General features: G+C 36.8%; 1 protein-coding gene across 2 annotated transcripts in view; it reads right to left on the reverse strand.

Moving 5' to 3' along the window:
* Positions 1-3,090: 3,090 nt before the first annotated feature.
* CEP120 (centrosomal protein 120) overlaps positions 3,091-17,313 on the reverse strand; it is a 74,993-nt gene continuing 60,770 nt past the window's right edge. Inside the window, exons 20-21 of one of the 2 annotated variants that reach the window (XM_028509269.2) lie at positions 12,040-12,185; positions 3,091-4,813 (exon numbers count right to left, since the gene is read on the reverse strand). In XM_028509269.2, the coding sequence (XP_028365070.1) occupies positions 4,579-4,813; positions 12,040-12,185 (381 nt within the window). In that variant the 3' untranslated portion in view covers positions 3,091-4,578. The remainder of the gene's footprint in view (positions 4,814-12,039; positions 12,186-17,313) is intronic. The other variant, XM_028509278.2, reaches the window with a different exon arrangement.

Genomic DNA, 17,313 nt, shown 5'->3' on the forward strand with positions numbered 1-17,313 from the left:
AAGTAGGATCTTGCAGTAACAACACTTCATTTGCTCCAGCTGAGTTTTACTCTAAAATACCGAGGAAAATTCAGCACTCATCCAACGTATCTCTGTGCTTTTGACTAGTTAACACGTTAATCAAGGAAAGGGCTGTGCTGTCCTACTATTAGATAAGTTATTTGGAGAAGAAAAAATATTTGTCTATGAATTTGTGGATGAAATGTTTCCAAGAAGAAATTATAAATGGGCCCTATTTTAGTTCTTTCCTATTATGAATGACAGACTTAACATTCCTAGAAACCTTAAGAATATAATGACTACATCTTTAAAAGCCTCCAGGGATTACCGCACATTAACGTATCAGAGCCAGTAAATTATTTATCTATAAATTAATCTTAATTTCTACCCCCTTCAATTTGAAAGCTAAACTTCTGAGTCTCCACTTCAGCAACTTTGTATCTGAAGAGTCTACATCTGTAAAAACATTTCTAATGAAAACACAAAGACAACCCCCCAGAGAAGCAAATAAAATGAGATTTAAGTATATAGCAGCTTTCCTACAGTTACATTCCTAACAATAGTGGATTCTAATCTGATGCCAAATAGAGGTTATATAACGCAATCAGTGAGCACTGTAGCTCTTTTGGTTTCTGTGAAAAATGTAGGTGCTTCAACAATTCTGTATTTCTCCATTTACACCAAGGCAGATGGGTTACGTCTCTGTCTGAGGCACGGAAGCACAGGGCCCGTGGGCCAGGGAGAAGTGTCATTCGATTGTGCTCTAGGGCAGGTGGCAGGAAAGTGCATGGGGAGAAGTCTGGGCTCCAAAGCCTGTGTCGCAGTTGCCAAGACACAGATATCAAAAGATGGATTTAAATTTTCAAGTCATAACATATTAAAAATTACTCAACCAGACTTTATTCAACATTCCCATACAAATCATTTTATCAGTTAATAAGACCACCAGCCAACAATAAGACTATAGCCAACAGACAGACACTAAGCCTATTTTAGGGAACTAGTAATTCATTGTGAAAATTCTAATTTGTCCATGGTTTGGAGTATTTGCTAAATTAAACAACCAGTGGTTTTAAAAAATCTTGTTACTCTTTTTTGAAAGGATAACAAAACCTTTTATAAACCTGAAGGCATTGCAAGCCATGTTTTAAGGATCCTCCAATTTACTTTTAGAAGACAGGCTAATTTTCACTCATTTTTTATTAACAAAGATGCTGCAAACATATGACATCTCTGCTATGTCAAGGGCTGGGGAGAGCGTATCTTCAAGGATGAATTGACAGGCAACTTCGTGTGCAGAAACTTTCAGAAACATAAAAACATTGGGTAGGCAAATGAGGCAGAATTTGAAGCCAACTTCAAAAAAAATTGTGGATAAAAAAATATATATAAAAAACAAAATTTTAACCATTTTAAGTGACTAATTCAATGGCATTAAATATATTCACAATGCTGAAGAATTATTTCCACTACCCATAATCCAGACAATACACAAATCTTTTGTTCATTTCTTTCTGAATACAGCCAATACTGAGTGTCTACACGTGGCAGGCACTATTTTAGTCCTGGCATAGAGCAGGAAGTAAGATAGACCCTGACCTCTGTCCTCAGGGGCCTTATGTTCTGGGTGACTATGCTTCTCATTAGCTCCAAATTCTATAAAACTTGTGGGAAAGAGGACCATTTTGGTAAGATACTAATGGCATGATATAGGCCTTGTCAATAATCCATTTCCAACTTCACAGGGTTGCTCAGAGATGTTACAGCAGAACATTCTCTACCGTTCACTATTATTTTTGGTCACTGCTTTAATAGGTACCAGACAGTAGAACAGGTGAGCTATGTTCTTAACTGACGGACAAATGTTTTACCCTATGTCAGCCTTCCGCATCCGTCATTTAGTTCAATATCTGATTAAATTTTGTATACCACAGAAACTCATCATGGAAAAATACTTCAGGTTTTCTAACATTTCCAATTTTACATTTGGGATTTTATGTATATGAAATGTCCAGAATAAGCAAATCAACAGGGACAGAAAGGCGGTTAGCAGTTGTTAAGGGATGGGGGAGGGGGCGGCAGGAAGACTGGGGCATCAAAGCTAATGGGTATGGGGTTTCTTTTGGGGATGACGATAATGTTCGAGAATTAGTAGTGATGGTTGCATACTGTAGAATATGCTAAAAACCACTGAATTGTATATTTTAAAATGGTGAGTTTTATTTGTGCTATATGACTTTATAAAAAAAAAAAATCAAGTTAGGTATTCAGTCAACCTGGACATAAGAGTAGTGAGAAGCCAAATTTTAAAAGTGCACACACACTACCAGAGGACCCTTCTTACACTGCAGAAACGAGGCCAGCCCCTTCTGAGGTGGCTGAGGACGAGCAGTATGTATTGGAAAGATCTGAGGACTCAGATTTATGCTGGGCAGTATCTGGACAGAGCAGCAAGCAGACAAGAAAGCCATCTGATCACACTACAGGACCTACTTTCATGATGTTTGTGCAGTGCCCCCACACATCCCTTAGTCATACCCAAAGTCCCACATCTGCAACAGGAACCCGGCTCTAGAAAGAAATGTACCTGGGATATACCTGTAGAGAAACTTGGCACCACACATACCTGGGAGACACGGTGCACCCCTCCCATGCAGCAAGTGCCAACCTTAGACGTGGAAATGACTTTCTCCATGTGAACAAATCACAAACATTTTGAAGGTGAAATTTATTTCACATTAAAATAGTGATGAAAGGTCTGCTGTTATATGTAGTAATGAGGAAATTTATTCACTCACCAGTCATTTGCTCAATTCATTCATCTACTGTGGTCATACTCAATTCCCAGAGATTGGCAATAACTTTAAAGCAATCAATATAAATATGCTAAATGCCACATACAAATGAAATGGCTGTTGCTAAAGGACTACAAAGAGGTGTTAAAATTTCACTCTTCCAGTTTTAAGACACGTAGAAAGCATTGGCAATGTAAGCCCTTAGGAACTAGACACAAAGTAGCTTGATGCGGGAAGGGTCAGGCACTTGCTCACTCGGTTTAGAACACAGTAACACTGCTCAGGAACTCAAACATGCATACAGTTATGATTTTATTTCTTAAAATATGTAGCCAAAAGATAGTTTTACAGAAGGCAAAATAAACCACACAACCATTTTAGAAAAGCCCTTTTCCTATGTTTAAATCTGAGGCCCCCTCTAGTGTCTGAGATCAGTCACACACAGCACACACTGTGACTGAAGGCACGGTCACCACGTTTCACCGGGGACCTTCCGGAACAAAAAGAATACTTGGTTCCATTGATGTGGCACAAAAATCAATGAGAGAAAATGCCTAGCCATAATTAATATTTCAGATTCCTGCTATGATTCACGTTCATTATTCTCTCATTCAGTAATTTCTGTTATTTACTGCTGGGTTGTTTTTAGATTAATACTTTGTTAATAAAGAAAAAAAATAATGCATATAGGGATTTTAATCTCCCAAATAAGATATGTACCTCCTAGGAAAGCAACAAAAAATTAATTTGGTGTTACCAAATAGCCTGTTCTGCTTTTATAGAAGTTATCAGTAACATATATATGTATAATTTCCTAAAGTACATACTTAAATTAATTGTTTGGGCATCAAATTTCAAACTAGATATTAAAGACTCACCAAATCTGTAAATTTTGTAATAAATCTTGGCTATGAAGAATATGATGTAAAGGAATTCTTAAGTTTATACAGACATGGCACTTAAACCCAATGATTTAATCTCATGTACTTTAAAAAAAGATTGATTAAAATTAGGGGGAGAAAAAAATGTTTATTTTCTCAGCTAAAGCCTGTAAGTGTCTGTCTCCATGTTCTAGTACAGAATTAACAAAAGAAAACGATGCGATCTCGGGCAGGAGGCTGGCAAGGACCTTATTAAGCTATTACTTCATATTCTTAATAGTTAAGAGCAAATTGAAAATTTGAAAATTAAATAGTTCTTGAAACAAGTTTAATCTGCATTAACTATTTAAATAAATGACTGATTTGTCTCTCAATATTATCATATGGCTTCTCTGCACTGGTCCTGCTTTCTGTTCTCAAGCTTGCCACTTGTAAATGCTTTAAACAAGATGTTTAAAATGAGGTAAATAAAATGGGTTACATTTACAGTTGGTCTAAATAATTAAGATCTATATTCAAATAACAAAGACACAACATGTTCAAAATACAACATACTCTTTTGGCTCAACTTGAAAAGTTACATAACTGGAAATTGCTGCAGTTATTTCTCCTAGAACAAATTTAGTGAAAAGCTGTTTTGAAAGTTAGCCATGAAATTATAAATTATGAAAAACATGGAAGAGTCATTTAAAATGAGTATATAAAATGCAATTACAAATGAAACCAGAATAGGAGGTAGCATAAAGTAAATAAAATCAAATAAATACTATACAATAGCATATAAAATTTTGCTTATAAAAATTGAAAATTGCATCTTAAAACATCCATTTTACCTTCATTTGAGGGTTTTACAATGAAATTAAAATTTGGACCTGGAGTCTATAAAGATTTTCCAAATGTTATTAATTACTGGTACTGTTTTTTGCCAAAACCTCTCTGATCTGTCGGTCAAGTTCACTTATTATTCGGTCCTCGTGATTATACACACCCGTCCTCATCAAAGTATCCCTTTCTTCTATTAGGCGAGTCAAATAATCATCCAAACCTCCTTCCAATGCATTGCCATGTGGACCATCCACTTTTCCACTTGCAATCTCTTTGGAATCCTGGTACTGTTTTTGTTCTTGTTGCCTTAACCTGAGAAGTCAAGAACAAACACCACTCTAGCAAGCAACAAATATTGTTTTGATTTTCTTAACAACGCCATTTAAAACAAAATGATTTAATGGTAAAATACGTGTTTAGTAGTATTTTCAGGAAGAAAACAAAAACCAGTGTTACACTTGGCAGGTCGGAGTTAGCACACTTACAAAAACAGTTTTAAAAACAATACTTGTTTTTCTAATTATAAAGTACATGAAAACTGTAGAAATTTTGGAAGTGTGTAAAAAATAAAATAGTTATCTTATCCAAAGATCTCATCCAAAGATCAATCTAAATAATAATTTTCTGTATTGCTTTTCAATTAAAAATGTACATGTATACATATTTTATTAATACATATTTTTCTAAAAAAGTAATATTATATATGCAGTGCTGTATACTACTTTTTTCACTAATGAATCAAGAAGAAAAGTCCTTACTGTTATGAAGTTTATTTCACTAATGATTCATAGAAAGTGAAATTCTATAAATGTACATGTTAAGACTTTGTATGGATTCTTCAAGTAAGAAAGGAGAGCAGGTGCCAGCCTGGGGTTTGGGTATTTCTAACAGGGTATCGTTAATCAAACTGTCTTGAGAAGGAAGAACGTGCTTACTAAATGACAGTAAAGGCAAGCGCGGACAAGGAGTATGTTTTAATTTAATTTAGAATGTACAATTAAAATGTAACTTTATGTAACTGGCTACAAAAATGTTTTAATTTGCAAATACTCCCAAGTTTGTCTTTATAAGCAGGATAAAGTAGTTGCATCGAAACCCCTGCTTCTAGATGGTGTTCGCAGCAAGTGAGCCAATGAGAACCAAACTCACTCCTGAGTTTACACGTGCAGTGGGCAAGAGGAAGAGCCACTGCGAAGCGAGTCCTGCTCTGACGGACAAGAGGACGGGCCCCAGAGAGGGTGTGGATCTGTTGGTAGAACACAGCTTCATTTGTTCACATGACCCTCTGAAACTTCAACTGATTCACAAAAACATTGAGAAGTGAAGAACACTGTTCAAGGACACCAAATATCTCCATCTGTTTTCGGGGAAAAAACAAAAAGCCTAAACAGAGAGGCACTGTGCTTTGGGACTGGGGTGGAAACCAAGTGGTTAATGGGATACTGGTATCCATTTGAGCAATTCACGTGCATGCATAAGGGAAGATTTCTGAATAGTTGTTTCCCCTGTCCTAATTCTTATGGCTCTTTTGGAGGAAGAGGTAATTTAGGCAAATTAATGACATACAACAAATTATGTACCAAAAAGTTCAACCATTTCCTCATTCATCTGTTTATACATAAAGGACAAACCTTTCACACACCTGATTGCTCATCTCTACCAAAGCTTTACTGAAATGCAAATCATCAATTGTGGTAACTATAGGATCTTAGAACCCTGTAGTTAATGAAGCCCATAATCATATCAAAGGAAACTTCACTTCCCTGACAAACACTGTGTCTGGACTCCATTCATACACTTCCTGTCACTAGGAAGCTACTATTTTGTAGAACTTCTGTTGAAGATCTACAAAGTACCTTCTCATACTGAACTTAGTATGCCTTTATGCTTTCTAATATCTAGCTGTGATTCTGCTCAAGAGGGTAACCTACTACTTTACTTCTTTTTAATATCAGAACCTTCCAGATACGTAAAGGCAGCTATCTATTACATACTCTGCCCAAGAGTTCTCTTCAAGTTCAATATCCCTTAATCTTAGAACCACTTCAACACAACAGTGTGGTGATTGCAGGGCAGAGGGGGCAAAGGGGACTAAATGGTAATGGGAAAAAATACAAGAAAAAAAAAAACTTCTTGGTCACACTCCATTGGAAGCTCTCTAGGTAGCTGATTTCCCTTAGCCAAGTGCATTGCACTTGGTTAAGAACACCCTAGAGGTGCTGAGTACTGAACACTACTTTTATGAATATCCCTAACTCTACTGGCTTTTGGCAGCCATGTCACACTGTTAATTAATTAATGGCCACTTAAATCCTCCAAGGCTTCCTTATGTGAACTGTTTTTTAAATATGTCTATCACTTAAATTTTTCTTAGGCCTTCCGGTCAAGATGGTGCCATAGGCAGACATGGCTCACCTCTTCACACAACCACATCAAAATTACAACTAAAATATGGAACAACCATCATTCAGAACTGTCAGAAATCGGGTTGAATAGAAGTCTGACAACTAGAAAATTAAAGAAACCACATCCATTCAGACTGGTAGCAGGGGTGCAGATGTGGAACAGGCTGCTCCCACACTCATGTGTGGTAGATAAAAATTTGGGAGAGATCTCAGGAGCGAGGAGTCCCAGCCCCACACCAGGCCCCCCAGCCCAGGGTTTCAGTGCCAGGAAGGTAAGTCCCTACAACTTCTGGCTGCAAAAACCAGTGAGGATTGAATCAGTGAAAGAAACTGCTGGAGCCCCAAGCAGTTCCTCTTAAAGAACCCACAATGGACTCACCTACTCAGACTCACTCCCTCTGAGCTCCAACAGCAGGGTAGCAGCTGTAAGACACCAGTGGCATACTGGGAGACACTGGAGTGTCTGGCATCAAGGTGAGCAAAGGCCATTGTGACTTTTTTAAACCTTTGCGCCACAAAGCTACAGAACCTAAAAGGTGGACCTTATCCGAGACTATCAACCTGGCTAATACTATTTGACTTGCCTTCTTATAAGCTTACCCAAGCTGTTTTTCCATATTAATGGGGTCTTGGGTCATGCTGCACAACTTCCTAAATCCTCTCAAACAAGTCACAGCTAGCCTCAGTGAGCCGCAGGCCTGGTAATAGCAGCAGCCAGCCTAGATTCAGGAATCTCCAATCCCAGCACAAGTAGCAGTCATTTAGATTGCTTTATAGGTCAAGCAGGGCAGCCCTTGGCAAAACACAGGTGGGGGCTGACCTTGGTCTGTACCACCCAGGAAACCCCAGGGCCAGTACACCCAGTGGAAAGCTAGAAACCATGTCAGAGCACCACCACCCTGCCCCTGCCTGGAAGGTGGAGGTTGGTAGTACGTGGTCACAGCCAATCCTTGCAGCTGAATGGTTTGGGTAAATCCCTTCCATTATCTGCCCATAGTAACCAAGGCTCAACTACAAGAGAAGTGTGTACGTTGCCCACACAAAGGGCGCACCACAAGTACCTGGCTTGGGTGATGGGGAGGCTGTGCTACAGGACACCTACTATGTTAGGCCACACTACTGAGACACAGAGTCAAAGCAGCTCTACCTAATACGTAGGAACAAACACAGGGAGGCTGCCAAAACGAGGAGACAAACATTACTCAAGTGAAAGAACACATCAAAACTCCAGAGAAAGAGCTAAATGAAATGTAGATAAACAATCTATCAGATGCAGAGTTCAAAACAATGGTTATAAAGAGCTCAAAGACCTTAGTGAGGACCTCAGCAGCATAAAAAAGACCCAGTCAGAAATGAAGGGTTTGGTAATTGAAATAAAGAACAATTTACAGGGAAACATCAGTAGAGCAGAGGAAGCTGAGAATCAAATCAATGATTTGGAACATAAGAAAGCAAAAAACAACCCACCAGAACAACAAGGAGAAAAAAGAATCCCCAAAAATGATAGGGTATGCAACCTCTGGGACAACTTCAAGAGGTCCAACATTCGCATCACAGGTGCTAGCTAGAAGGGAAAGAGAAAGAGCAAGACACTGGAAATCTCTTTGAAAAAATAATGAAAGAAAACTTCCCTAATTTGGTGAAGGAAATAGATATACAAGTCCAAGAAGTACAGAGAGTCCCAAACAAGATGGATACAAAGAGACCCACTCTAAGACACATCTTAATTAAAATGTCAAAGGTTATAAAAAAAAAAACCCAAACTACTAAGCAAACTAAAACAGGAACAGAATCACAGAAATGGAGATGACATGGAGGGTTATCGGAGTGGGGGGAGAATGGGGGAAAAGGTACAAGAAATAAGAAGCATAACTTTTGTACCTAACTATTGGTAGGTACAAAATAGATATAAGAGGAGGTTAAGAAAATGGAGAAGCAAAAGTACTTATATGTACAACCCATGGACATGAACTAAGGGGTAGGAGGGGGGTGCAGGGCAGAAAACAAATGGGACAAATGTAACAGCATAATCAATAAAATATATTTTTAAAAAACAAATAAAACACCAAAGGTTAAAGATAAAGAGGGAATCTTAAAAGCAGAAAGAGAAAAGAAGTTGCTTATAGGGGAGTTCCCCTAAGACTATTAGCTAATTTCTCAAAAGAAACTTTCAGGCTAGAAGGGATTGGCAAGAAATATTCCAAGTCATGAAAAGCAGAGAACTACAGCCAAGACTGTTCTACCTAGCAAAGATATCACTCAGAATCAAAGGGCAGATAAAGAGCTTCCCAGACAAAAAACTAAAGTAGTTGATGATCACTAAACCATTATTATATGAAATGTTAAAGGAACTTATTTAAGAAACAGATGATCATCGATTTTAAGAACAATAAAATGGCAAAAATACATATCTATCAACAATTGAAACTAAAAAACTAAGCAAACAAGAAGAACAGAGACAGAATCATGGATACAGAGTGTTTTGATGGCTGCCAGATGGGAGGGGTTGTAGGGGAATGGGTGAAGAGGTGAGGGATTAAGAAGTAGAAATAGGCAGTCACAGAATAGCCATGGGGATGTAAAGTATAGCATGGAGTAGCCAAAGAACTTACACATACGACTCATGGACAGGAACAATGGTGGCAGGAATGCCTAAGGAGTGAGGGGTGCTTAGTAGAGAGGGGCTAAGGGGAAAATATCAGGACATAATAGCACAATCAATAAAATGTAGTAAAATTTAAGAAGTTAAAGGGTTATAATAAAAAAGATTTTTCTTATTTATACAGAGGACTCATTCTGCTTTTGACTATAATATTTAATTTTGTCGGATTCAGTTCTCTCTGAATCCTAATTTATTAAGCTATTAAAGATAACATTCAAGTTTGTATGACCTATGAATTTGATAGAGAAAATGGTTATCTTCATTTAAGCCACTAAAACAGCACTTAGCAAACAACAGAGGCTTAATAAACATTTGCTAAACTGAAACCAGAAAAGTGCTATAGTCACACATTGCCGAGTGACGTGGTGGCCATGCTAAGGTCAGAATGCAGTGAGTAGCGTGTCTGTAACATCGGTGTAAGCAACCAGCGCACCGTCCACCATATAAAAGTGTAGTGCACATAACTATGTACAGTATATAATACCCGATAGTGATAATAAGTGCCTATCTCACCGATTTATGTTTTTATTATACTGTATTTTTTTATCTTTATTTTAGAGTGTACTCTTTCTATTTACAGTTTTCTATAAACTCGTGCAGGCAGCAGCCTTATACATCTATTTATTGCATTTCTTGACTGCGTCATTTTCTCTTGTGTTTGATTTAATCTGTCATTGTTTTGTCAGGAACGTGCTATGCAGGCTTGCAGCCCAGGAACAATAGGCTATACCCTATAGCACTGGTGTGTAGTAGGCTCTACCATCTAGGTTTGTGTAAGTGTTCTTTGTGATGTTCACATAATGATAAAATCACCTAACAATGTATTTCTCAGAATGTATCCCTGTCATTAAGCAATGCATGACTATATGATAGCAAAATTTTGAAAGGCAAGGATCATATTATAATTAATTTGTTACATCTTCCAAGTCTACAACACAGTGGATGTCATATAAACATTTGCTGAATAAAAAAAATAGCATGAATTGAGCCTTATAGTATAGCACCGTAGACCATGACCTTTTCCAATTGATATTTATACATGAATATCCTAAATGTACTTACTTAATTCAGCTCTGAACCCACCTAATATAGTGACTGAGTTTTCCCAGCTCACACATGGAGATGTTATACATGGGATATTTTGTCAAATGAACTGAACTGCATCTCCTCACATTAATATGCTGAAGCTCTATTCTCCAATGTGATGGTCTGTGTCTTTTTGGAGATGATTAAGTTTAGATGAGATTGTGAGGATGGGGACCTCTAAATGGGATCAGTGCCACTGCACAGAGGTACACCAGGGAGCCTGCTCGCCCCCTTCCCACCATGTGAGGACAGTGGGAAAGCAGCTGTTTGCCAGTCAGGAATAGAGTCCTCACCAGAAACCTACCATGCTGACAAGTGATCTTGAACCCTACCCTCCAGGATTGAGAGACAATAAATTGCTATTGTTTAAGCCACCCATCCATGGTATGGTACTTTATGGCACCCCAAGCTAAGACAGTATGCTTTACTAAAACAGAAATAGTATTTCTTGATAAACTAAGTTAAAAAGTCTTCCCTAAAACTCAACTCCAAATTTGTTCTTAAGCTACTTCCTAAAGATGACTTTTCTAACATGAAATGCTGCTGAAATTGCAACTAAGATGAACGTGACACTACAGAGAAGCCCTGTGTAGCAGAGGAGTTAAAAATATGACTTTTGGAATCAGGTCTGAACTCTGGCTTCAATGAGTTACTAGCTGTGTGACCTTGGAAAGGGTACTTAAATATCTTTAATTCTTGGTTTCCTAATCTCTAAAATGGGGATAATAGCTTCCTCAAAAACTTGCCTTGAAGATAAAAAAAAAAAGAAAACAGGCATGTGAGGCATTTAAAATAGCTCTTGGCACATGATTAGGGTTCAATAAATAAAAGCTATTATTTACATTATTATTGTAATTAAATTAGAAATTTCTTATATTTTTTATAATTAAAAATTCAATACAATTATCTTGAAACAGTAGCAATAATCCTGTAGTTACACAAATATAAATTTTAAGATACTAATGCTATGAATGGAAATGAAAAAGCTAAATAGATTTATGACAGCTACATTCATGATAAAAAATTTTGAGTGTAATAATGTTCTTTTGCGTGACTTTACAAATCAGCTATATTTTATAGTATATGATCTGCTTTATTCTTGAAAGACCTGACATACTTTCCCCAGACCAATGACCAATTAAAAGGTTGTCCTAACCCTGGCTGTGGGCTCAGCTGGAGTGTTGTCCCACGCACCAAAAAGGCTACAGGTTCAATCCCCAGTCAGGGCGCGTATGGGAGGCAGCCAACTGATGTTTCTCAGTCTCCCTTCCTCTCTTTCTGGGCATATCCTCAGGTGAAGATTAAAAAAAAAAAAGTATAAGAGGTTGTCCTATTGGAACGTCTGTTTTGTATGAAAAAGAAATGTAATGTTCTAGTTACTATACCTGTTCAATTCGTTTCTTATATCCAACAATTCTTGTCGCTCAGTTTTTACTGTATCTTTTTCCTCAGAAGCCAGGTAACGTAGTCTCATCTGTTCCAATTCTTCTTGCTGCTTTTTAAGGCGAGCCATTTGACTTTCTTGCTCCCGCTGGAAAGAAATAAGCCAGATCCTTAATGTTAGAAAATAAATATATTTCATGTAACTTTCGTGATTTTAATCCTGTTTGACAGTATCCGGCATACAGCCATGCACTACCAATTCTATGATTTGCATATTATCTAGAAATGAGCAGGTTCTCTTTTAAAACTCTTTCCATTATTTCTCCTCTTGTTATAAACCATAATCTTTCATGGTCCACTCTGTAACTGAGGTTAGCTTAATGGCATAAGATAACAGAAGTTGAAGGGAAGAGAGAGTCTGATGACAACACAATAAATTGCCCCAACGATCAATGGCAAGAGCAGCATCTAAGAAATGGTTAATTACACAAAAATGAACCCAGAAACATTCAGTAATTGTCCCTACACTGTCACTAATTCTACTCCCATCTCAGATAACAATACGCCTTTCCACTCTTTACTCCAGGCTCATACAAAAACCTACGCACATGACGAAGTGTCTTTAAAATACATGTGTAACATTCCACAGAATGCATATTCCATGCTTTTCTCCAACCACTCTCTCAATAACAGACTTTCGTTACTATGAGCAATGCTGTAAATAAACACCCTGTTGTCTAATGTCACACACAAATGTTTCTACATATTTTTTTAGAGCTAGGTGCTTTTCTTTCTTTAGGACAGAACCTCAAAATAAAAGAGCTAGACCAATAGGTATGTGTCATCCTGAATACATCTTTAAAACAAACACACATTTATTGAGTAACAGAAAACTGCCAAATCACAAGTGTACACTTTGATAAAACTTCACAAAATGAACCACTCGACCACCATCCAGACCAAGAAACAAAAAATGCTCAGAACCCTAGATGCCCCTGTGTTTCCATCCTCCCCCAAACATAACTACTACCCTACTTCCTAACATCATGATTAAGTTTTGACTGCTTTGAACTTTATATAAATGCAATTGGACAGTATATACTACTTTATAGCTGGCTTCTTTCACTTAACATCATTTTCAAATTTATTATTATGTGTAATTGATGATTCAAGTTCCTATTTGGCATTCCATTGGAAATATACAATTTATTCATTCCACCACTGAGGGACATTTGGGTTAGTTTCCAGTTTTGTATTATAAAGCTAATATGAACATATTGTACACATCCTTTGGTCCATATTTGTATGCGTTTCTATTGGTTATGTACCTATGATTCAAACTGCTGGGTGATAAGGGTATGAGAATTTCAGTAGTAGTAAATATCATCAGTTTTCCAAGTGGTAGTGCAAATTTGTACTTCCAGGCGAGCACTGCTGTGTTCAATGTTCCTGCAAACATTTGGTAATGTCATTTTTTTTTTTCATTTAGGCTGTTCTTACAGATTATGTAATAGTTTCTCATTGTGACTTTATTTTGCATTTTTTCAAAGACTAATGAGGCTGAACATGTTTTAATATTTTTAATGGCATTCATTTATCTCCTTTTACAAAGTTCCTGTTCAATTACTTGATACTTGGCTCTATTTGGCTATCCATCTTTCTTTATTGATGTTTGTCGTTCTTTATATACAGGGAGGGGCAAAAAGAGGTTTATAGTTGTATGGGAAAGTTTTTCATATTATTTATTAATTGTATTTTTTATATAAATGGTAAACCTACTTTTGACCCACCTATATACTGGGTAAGTCCTTCGTCACTTACTTAAATTCCAGATATTTCCCACTATTCTGTCTTGCCTTTTTACTGCCATAATGGTATTTTTGACTTATTTTTAATATAGCCCAAATTTACCTGTCGGGCTTTTTAAACTTTTTTTGGCTAGTGCTTCTATGTCCAATTTAAGAAAGTTTTTGCCTCAGTCTTAAAAATACTCCTTTGTTACCCTCTTGAAGGTTCATTTAGATCAGTAATTCATATACAATTGAATTCTCCCCATATAAGAGCTCTAATAGACCTAGCAATACTTACTGTAAAACACCACCCCCCACCCCACCACACACTGCTTAGCAGTTATCACCAGTCCTGTCACCTCTGCCCACTGTATGTATAGGTTTGTTTCTGGACCTTCTGACTGATTGTCTGGATCCTTCCATTAAAAGTACACTTTCTTAGTTACTGTTTAAGTCTTGTGATAATAACTCTTGATATCTGAAAAAGTCTTCAACCTTTGGCTGTTCTTCAAAATTTTCTTAGTTATTCTTAACCCCTGTATTTTCATATAAATTTCAGTTTCTAGGGCTGGAAAAAAAAGTACTGCTGGGATTTGATTATGCTGAATCTACAGATCAATCTGGCCAAAAACATTGATTCTTTAATCAGTGAACATGGTGTACCTGTCCCATTATTTAGGTTTTCTGTAATATTTTATCCTTCTCTATGTACTAAGAGTAATATCTTCCTTTGAATGTGCTCCTAGTGTTTTTAGGTACTGTTTTACATGGTAGAGTTTGAAAATTTCCCTTCTCTAGTTGTATCTAGTATAGAGAACTTAAATTACTCTTTATATACTGACTTTGTTTCCCACAAACTTACTAAGTCATTAATTCTGGTAGGTCACCTGCAGACACTTTTTGGTTTTTTAAGCATATAATAGTGTCATCTGTAAATAGTGACAGTTTTGCTTTTTCCTTTGTGACTGATCCACCCTTTCTTTTGGCCTATTACACTGGCTAGAACCTTTAGTACAATGTTGATAAATGGTGATAGAGGGCATCTTTCTCTTATGCCTGACCTCAGGAAAAAACTTTCCTTAAGAAAGATTGTTCTTATGTAAATATCCTTTATTAGATTAAGAAATTTTCCTTCCATTCTGAGTTTGATAAGACTTATTATGGAGCAATTCTTTTTCTGCATTTTTATATGATCACTTAATCTTTGCCCCTTTATGTGGTAAATACCCAACTTTGCCTTTGTTTAATAAATAAACCTGACTGTGATACTTGTAAGTTTTATATCTTACAGTTCATGAGACTGGCCAATTTATTTTGTTCTTATAATATCCTTATCAGATTTTAGGATCAAGACTATGCTGGTCTCATTTAAAAAAAGTAAGAGGTGTTCCCTCTTCCTAGCTTCCAAAAACAATTGTATAAATTTAGTGTTATTTCTAAAATGTTTACTAAAATTCAAGTGTGAATTCTTCTGGTTCTGAAGACTTCTTTGTGTGAAGGTTTTTCACTACGGATGCAATTTCTCTAATAACTATATAACTACTTATATTTTGTTTCTTCTTGTGTCAGTTTTGTAAGTTCTATTTCTTAAAACCACATGAAAATTTTCATACCACTCTCTTATCTCTGTACATGTCTGTGGAATGTGCAGCCCCACCCCACTTTTTATTCCTGGTATTAGGACCTAGTGTTTTTTTTCTTTTTGTCTTTGAATACTCATTGCCACGGAGGAGGTTCCTTTCAAAAAACAACTTTTTACTTTACTTTGTTGTATATTTTCCTCCTGTTTCATTAAGTTTTACTCATCTGGATTATTTCTTTTGCTTCTAATTTCCTTAATGTCTTGTTCTTTTACTGACTGTTTGAAAGTGGTAAGAGAATAGATTTTATGCTTTTCTTATTTTCTAAGGGCACTCGAGGTTATAAATTTTCTCCTGAGAACAGCTTTTATTAAGTCTCATGTCTTTTTTATTTATTTTAAAGATTTTATTTATTTATTTTTAGAGAGGGAAGAGAGGGAGATAGAGAGAGAGAGAGAGACAGAGAAACATCAACGTGCGGTTGCTGGGGGTCATGGCCTGCAACCCAGGCATGTACCCTGACTGGGAATCGAACCTGCGACACTGTGGTTCACAGCCCGCACTCAATCCACTGAGCTACGCCACCCAGGGCTAAGTCTCATGTCTTGATATGTTGCATTTACATTACTTTTAAGTTCAAAATATTTTCTAATTTCACTTGTCTGAAAGTCTTACGTCAATTCCATTTATGGACGTTATCACTGGGTACAGAACTTTAAGTTGGTAGTTATTTTCTTTCAGTACTTTAGATATTTTATTCCATTGTCTTATGGACTCCTTCACGTCTGCTGAAAAGCCATCAGTCAGTCTTATTGCTGCTCCTATGAAGGTGATGTCTCCCTCCACCCCTAGAGCTTTTTAAGATTTTCTTTGCTTTTTGACAATTTTTCTATGATGCATCTAGATGTGGTTTACTTTGTATTTTTCCTGCTGAGAGTTAGTAGATATCCTTGAATCTATGACTTGATATCTTTTTCACTTTTATAGAATTCTCATCCAGTATTTCTTCAGATATTGCTTCCTCCCTGCACTTTCTATTTTCTCCAGGAGGTTGCTATAGGTTGAATGTTTGCATCCTCCCAAAATTCTTATGTTGAAACCTAATCCCTAATGTGATGGTGTCAGGGGACAGGGCCTTTGGAAAGTGACTAGGTCATGGAGGCAAGTCTTTATGAATGAGGTTAATACCCTTATAAAAGAGGTCTTACAAAGCTCCCTAGCCCCTCTGCCCTGTAAAGACACAGTAAAAAGATAGCCATTTATGAACTGAAAAGCAGACCCTCACCAGACACAGAACCTGACAAGGTGTACGCACCCTGATCTTAGACTTTAAGCCTCCACAATAGTGAGAAACAGATTTCTGTTGTTTATAAGCCACGGAGTCTGTGGTATTTTGTTATAGCAGCCCAAATGGAGTAAGACAGGGGTCTGCAGTTACACAAAAGGTAGTCAGTCTCATATACTCTATCCCATATGTTGTTTATGGTCTTTGCTGCTATTTTCCATCTTTTTTCCCCCTTCTCTTGCTTTAGTTTGGATACTTTTTACTGACTTCACACATCCTTGCTTCTGCTATGCTTAATCTGCTCTTAAGTCTTCTATTTCACTCACAATACTTTTCAGTTCCAGCATTTCTATATGACTCAAAAGATTCCACTTCATCATTACATTTCCTTGCCATCACCTACTTTCTAGAACACAGTATTAGTAGTTATTTCAAACTCTGTATCTGGTGACTCCAAAATACTAATTACCTATTGATTTACTTTTTTTTTGAGCAAAAGACCTAAAAAGCCATTCCACAATAAGGACATGTAAGTGGCTAATAAACATATGAGACAATGCTCAAAGTCGATCAGGGAAACAAACATTCAAGCTACAACATGATACTATTTAATACCCGCTA

The sequence above is a fragment of the Phyllostomus discolor genome, chromosome 3 (genome assembly GCF_004126475.2).
Source record: "Phyllostomus discolor isolate MPI-MPIP mPhyDis1 chromosome 3, mPhyDis1.pri.v3, whole genome shotgun sequence".
NCBI classification, from domain to species: domain Eukaryota; kingdom Metazoa; phylum Chordata; class Mammalia; order Chiroptera; family Phyllostomidae; genus Phyllostomus; species Phyllostomus discolor.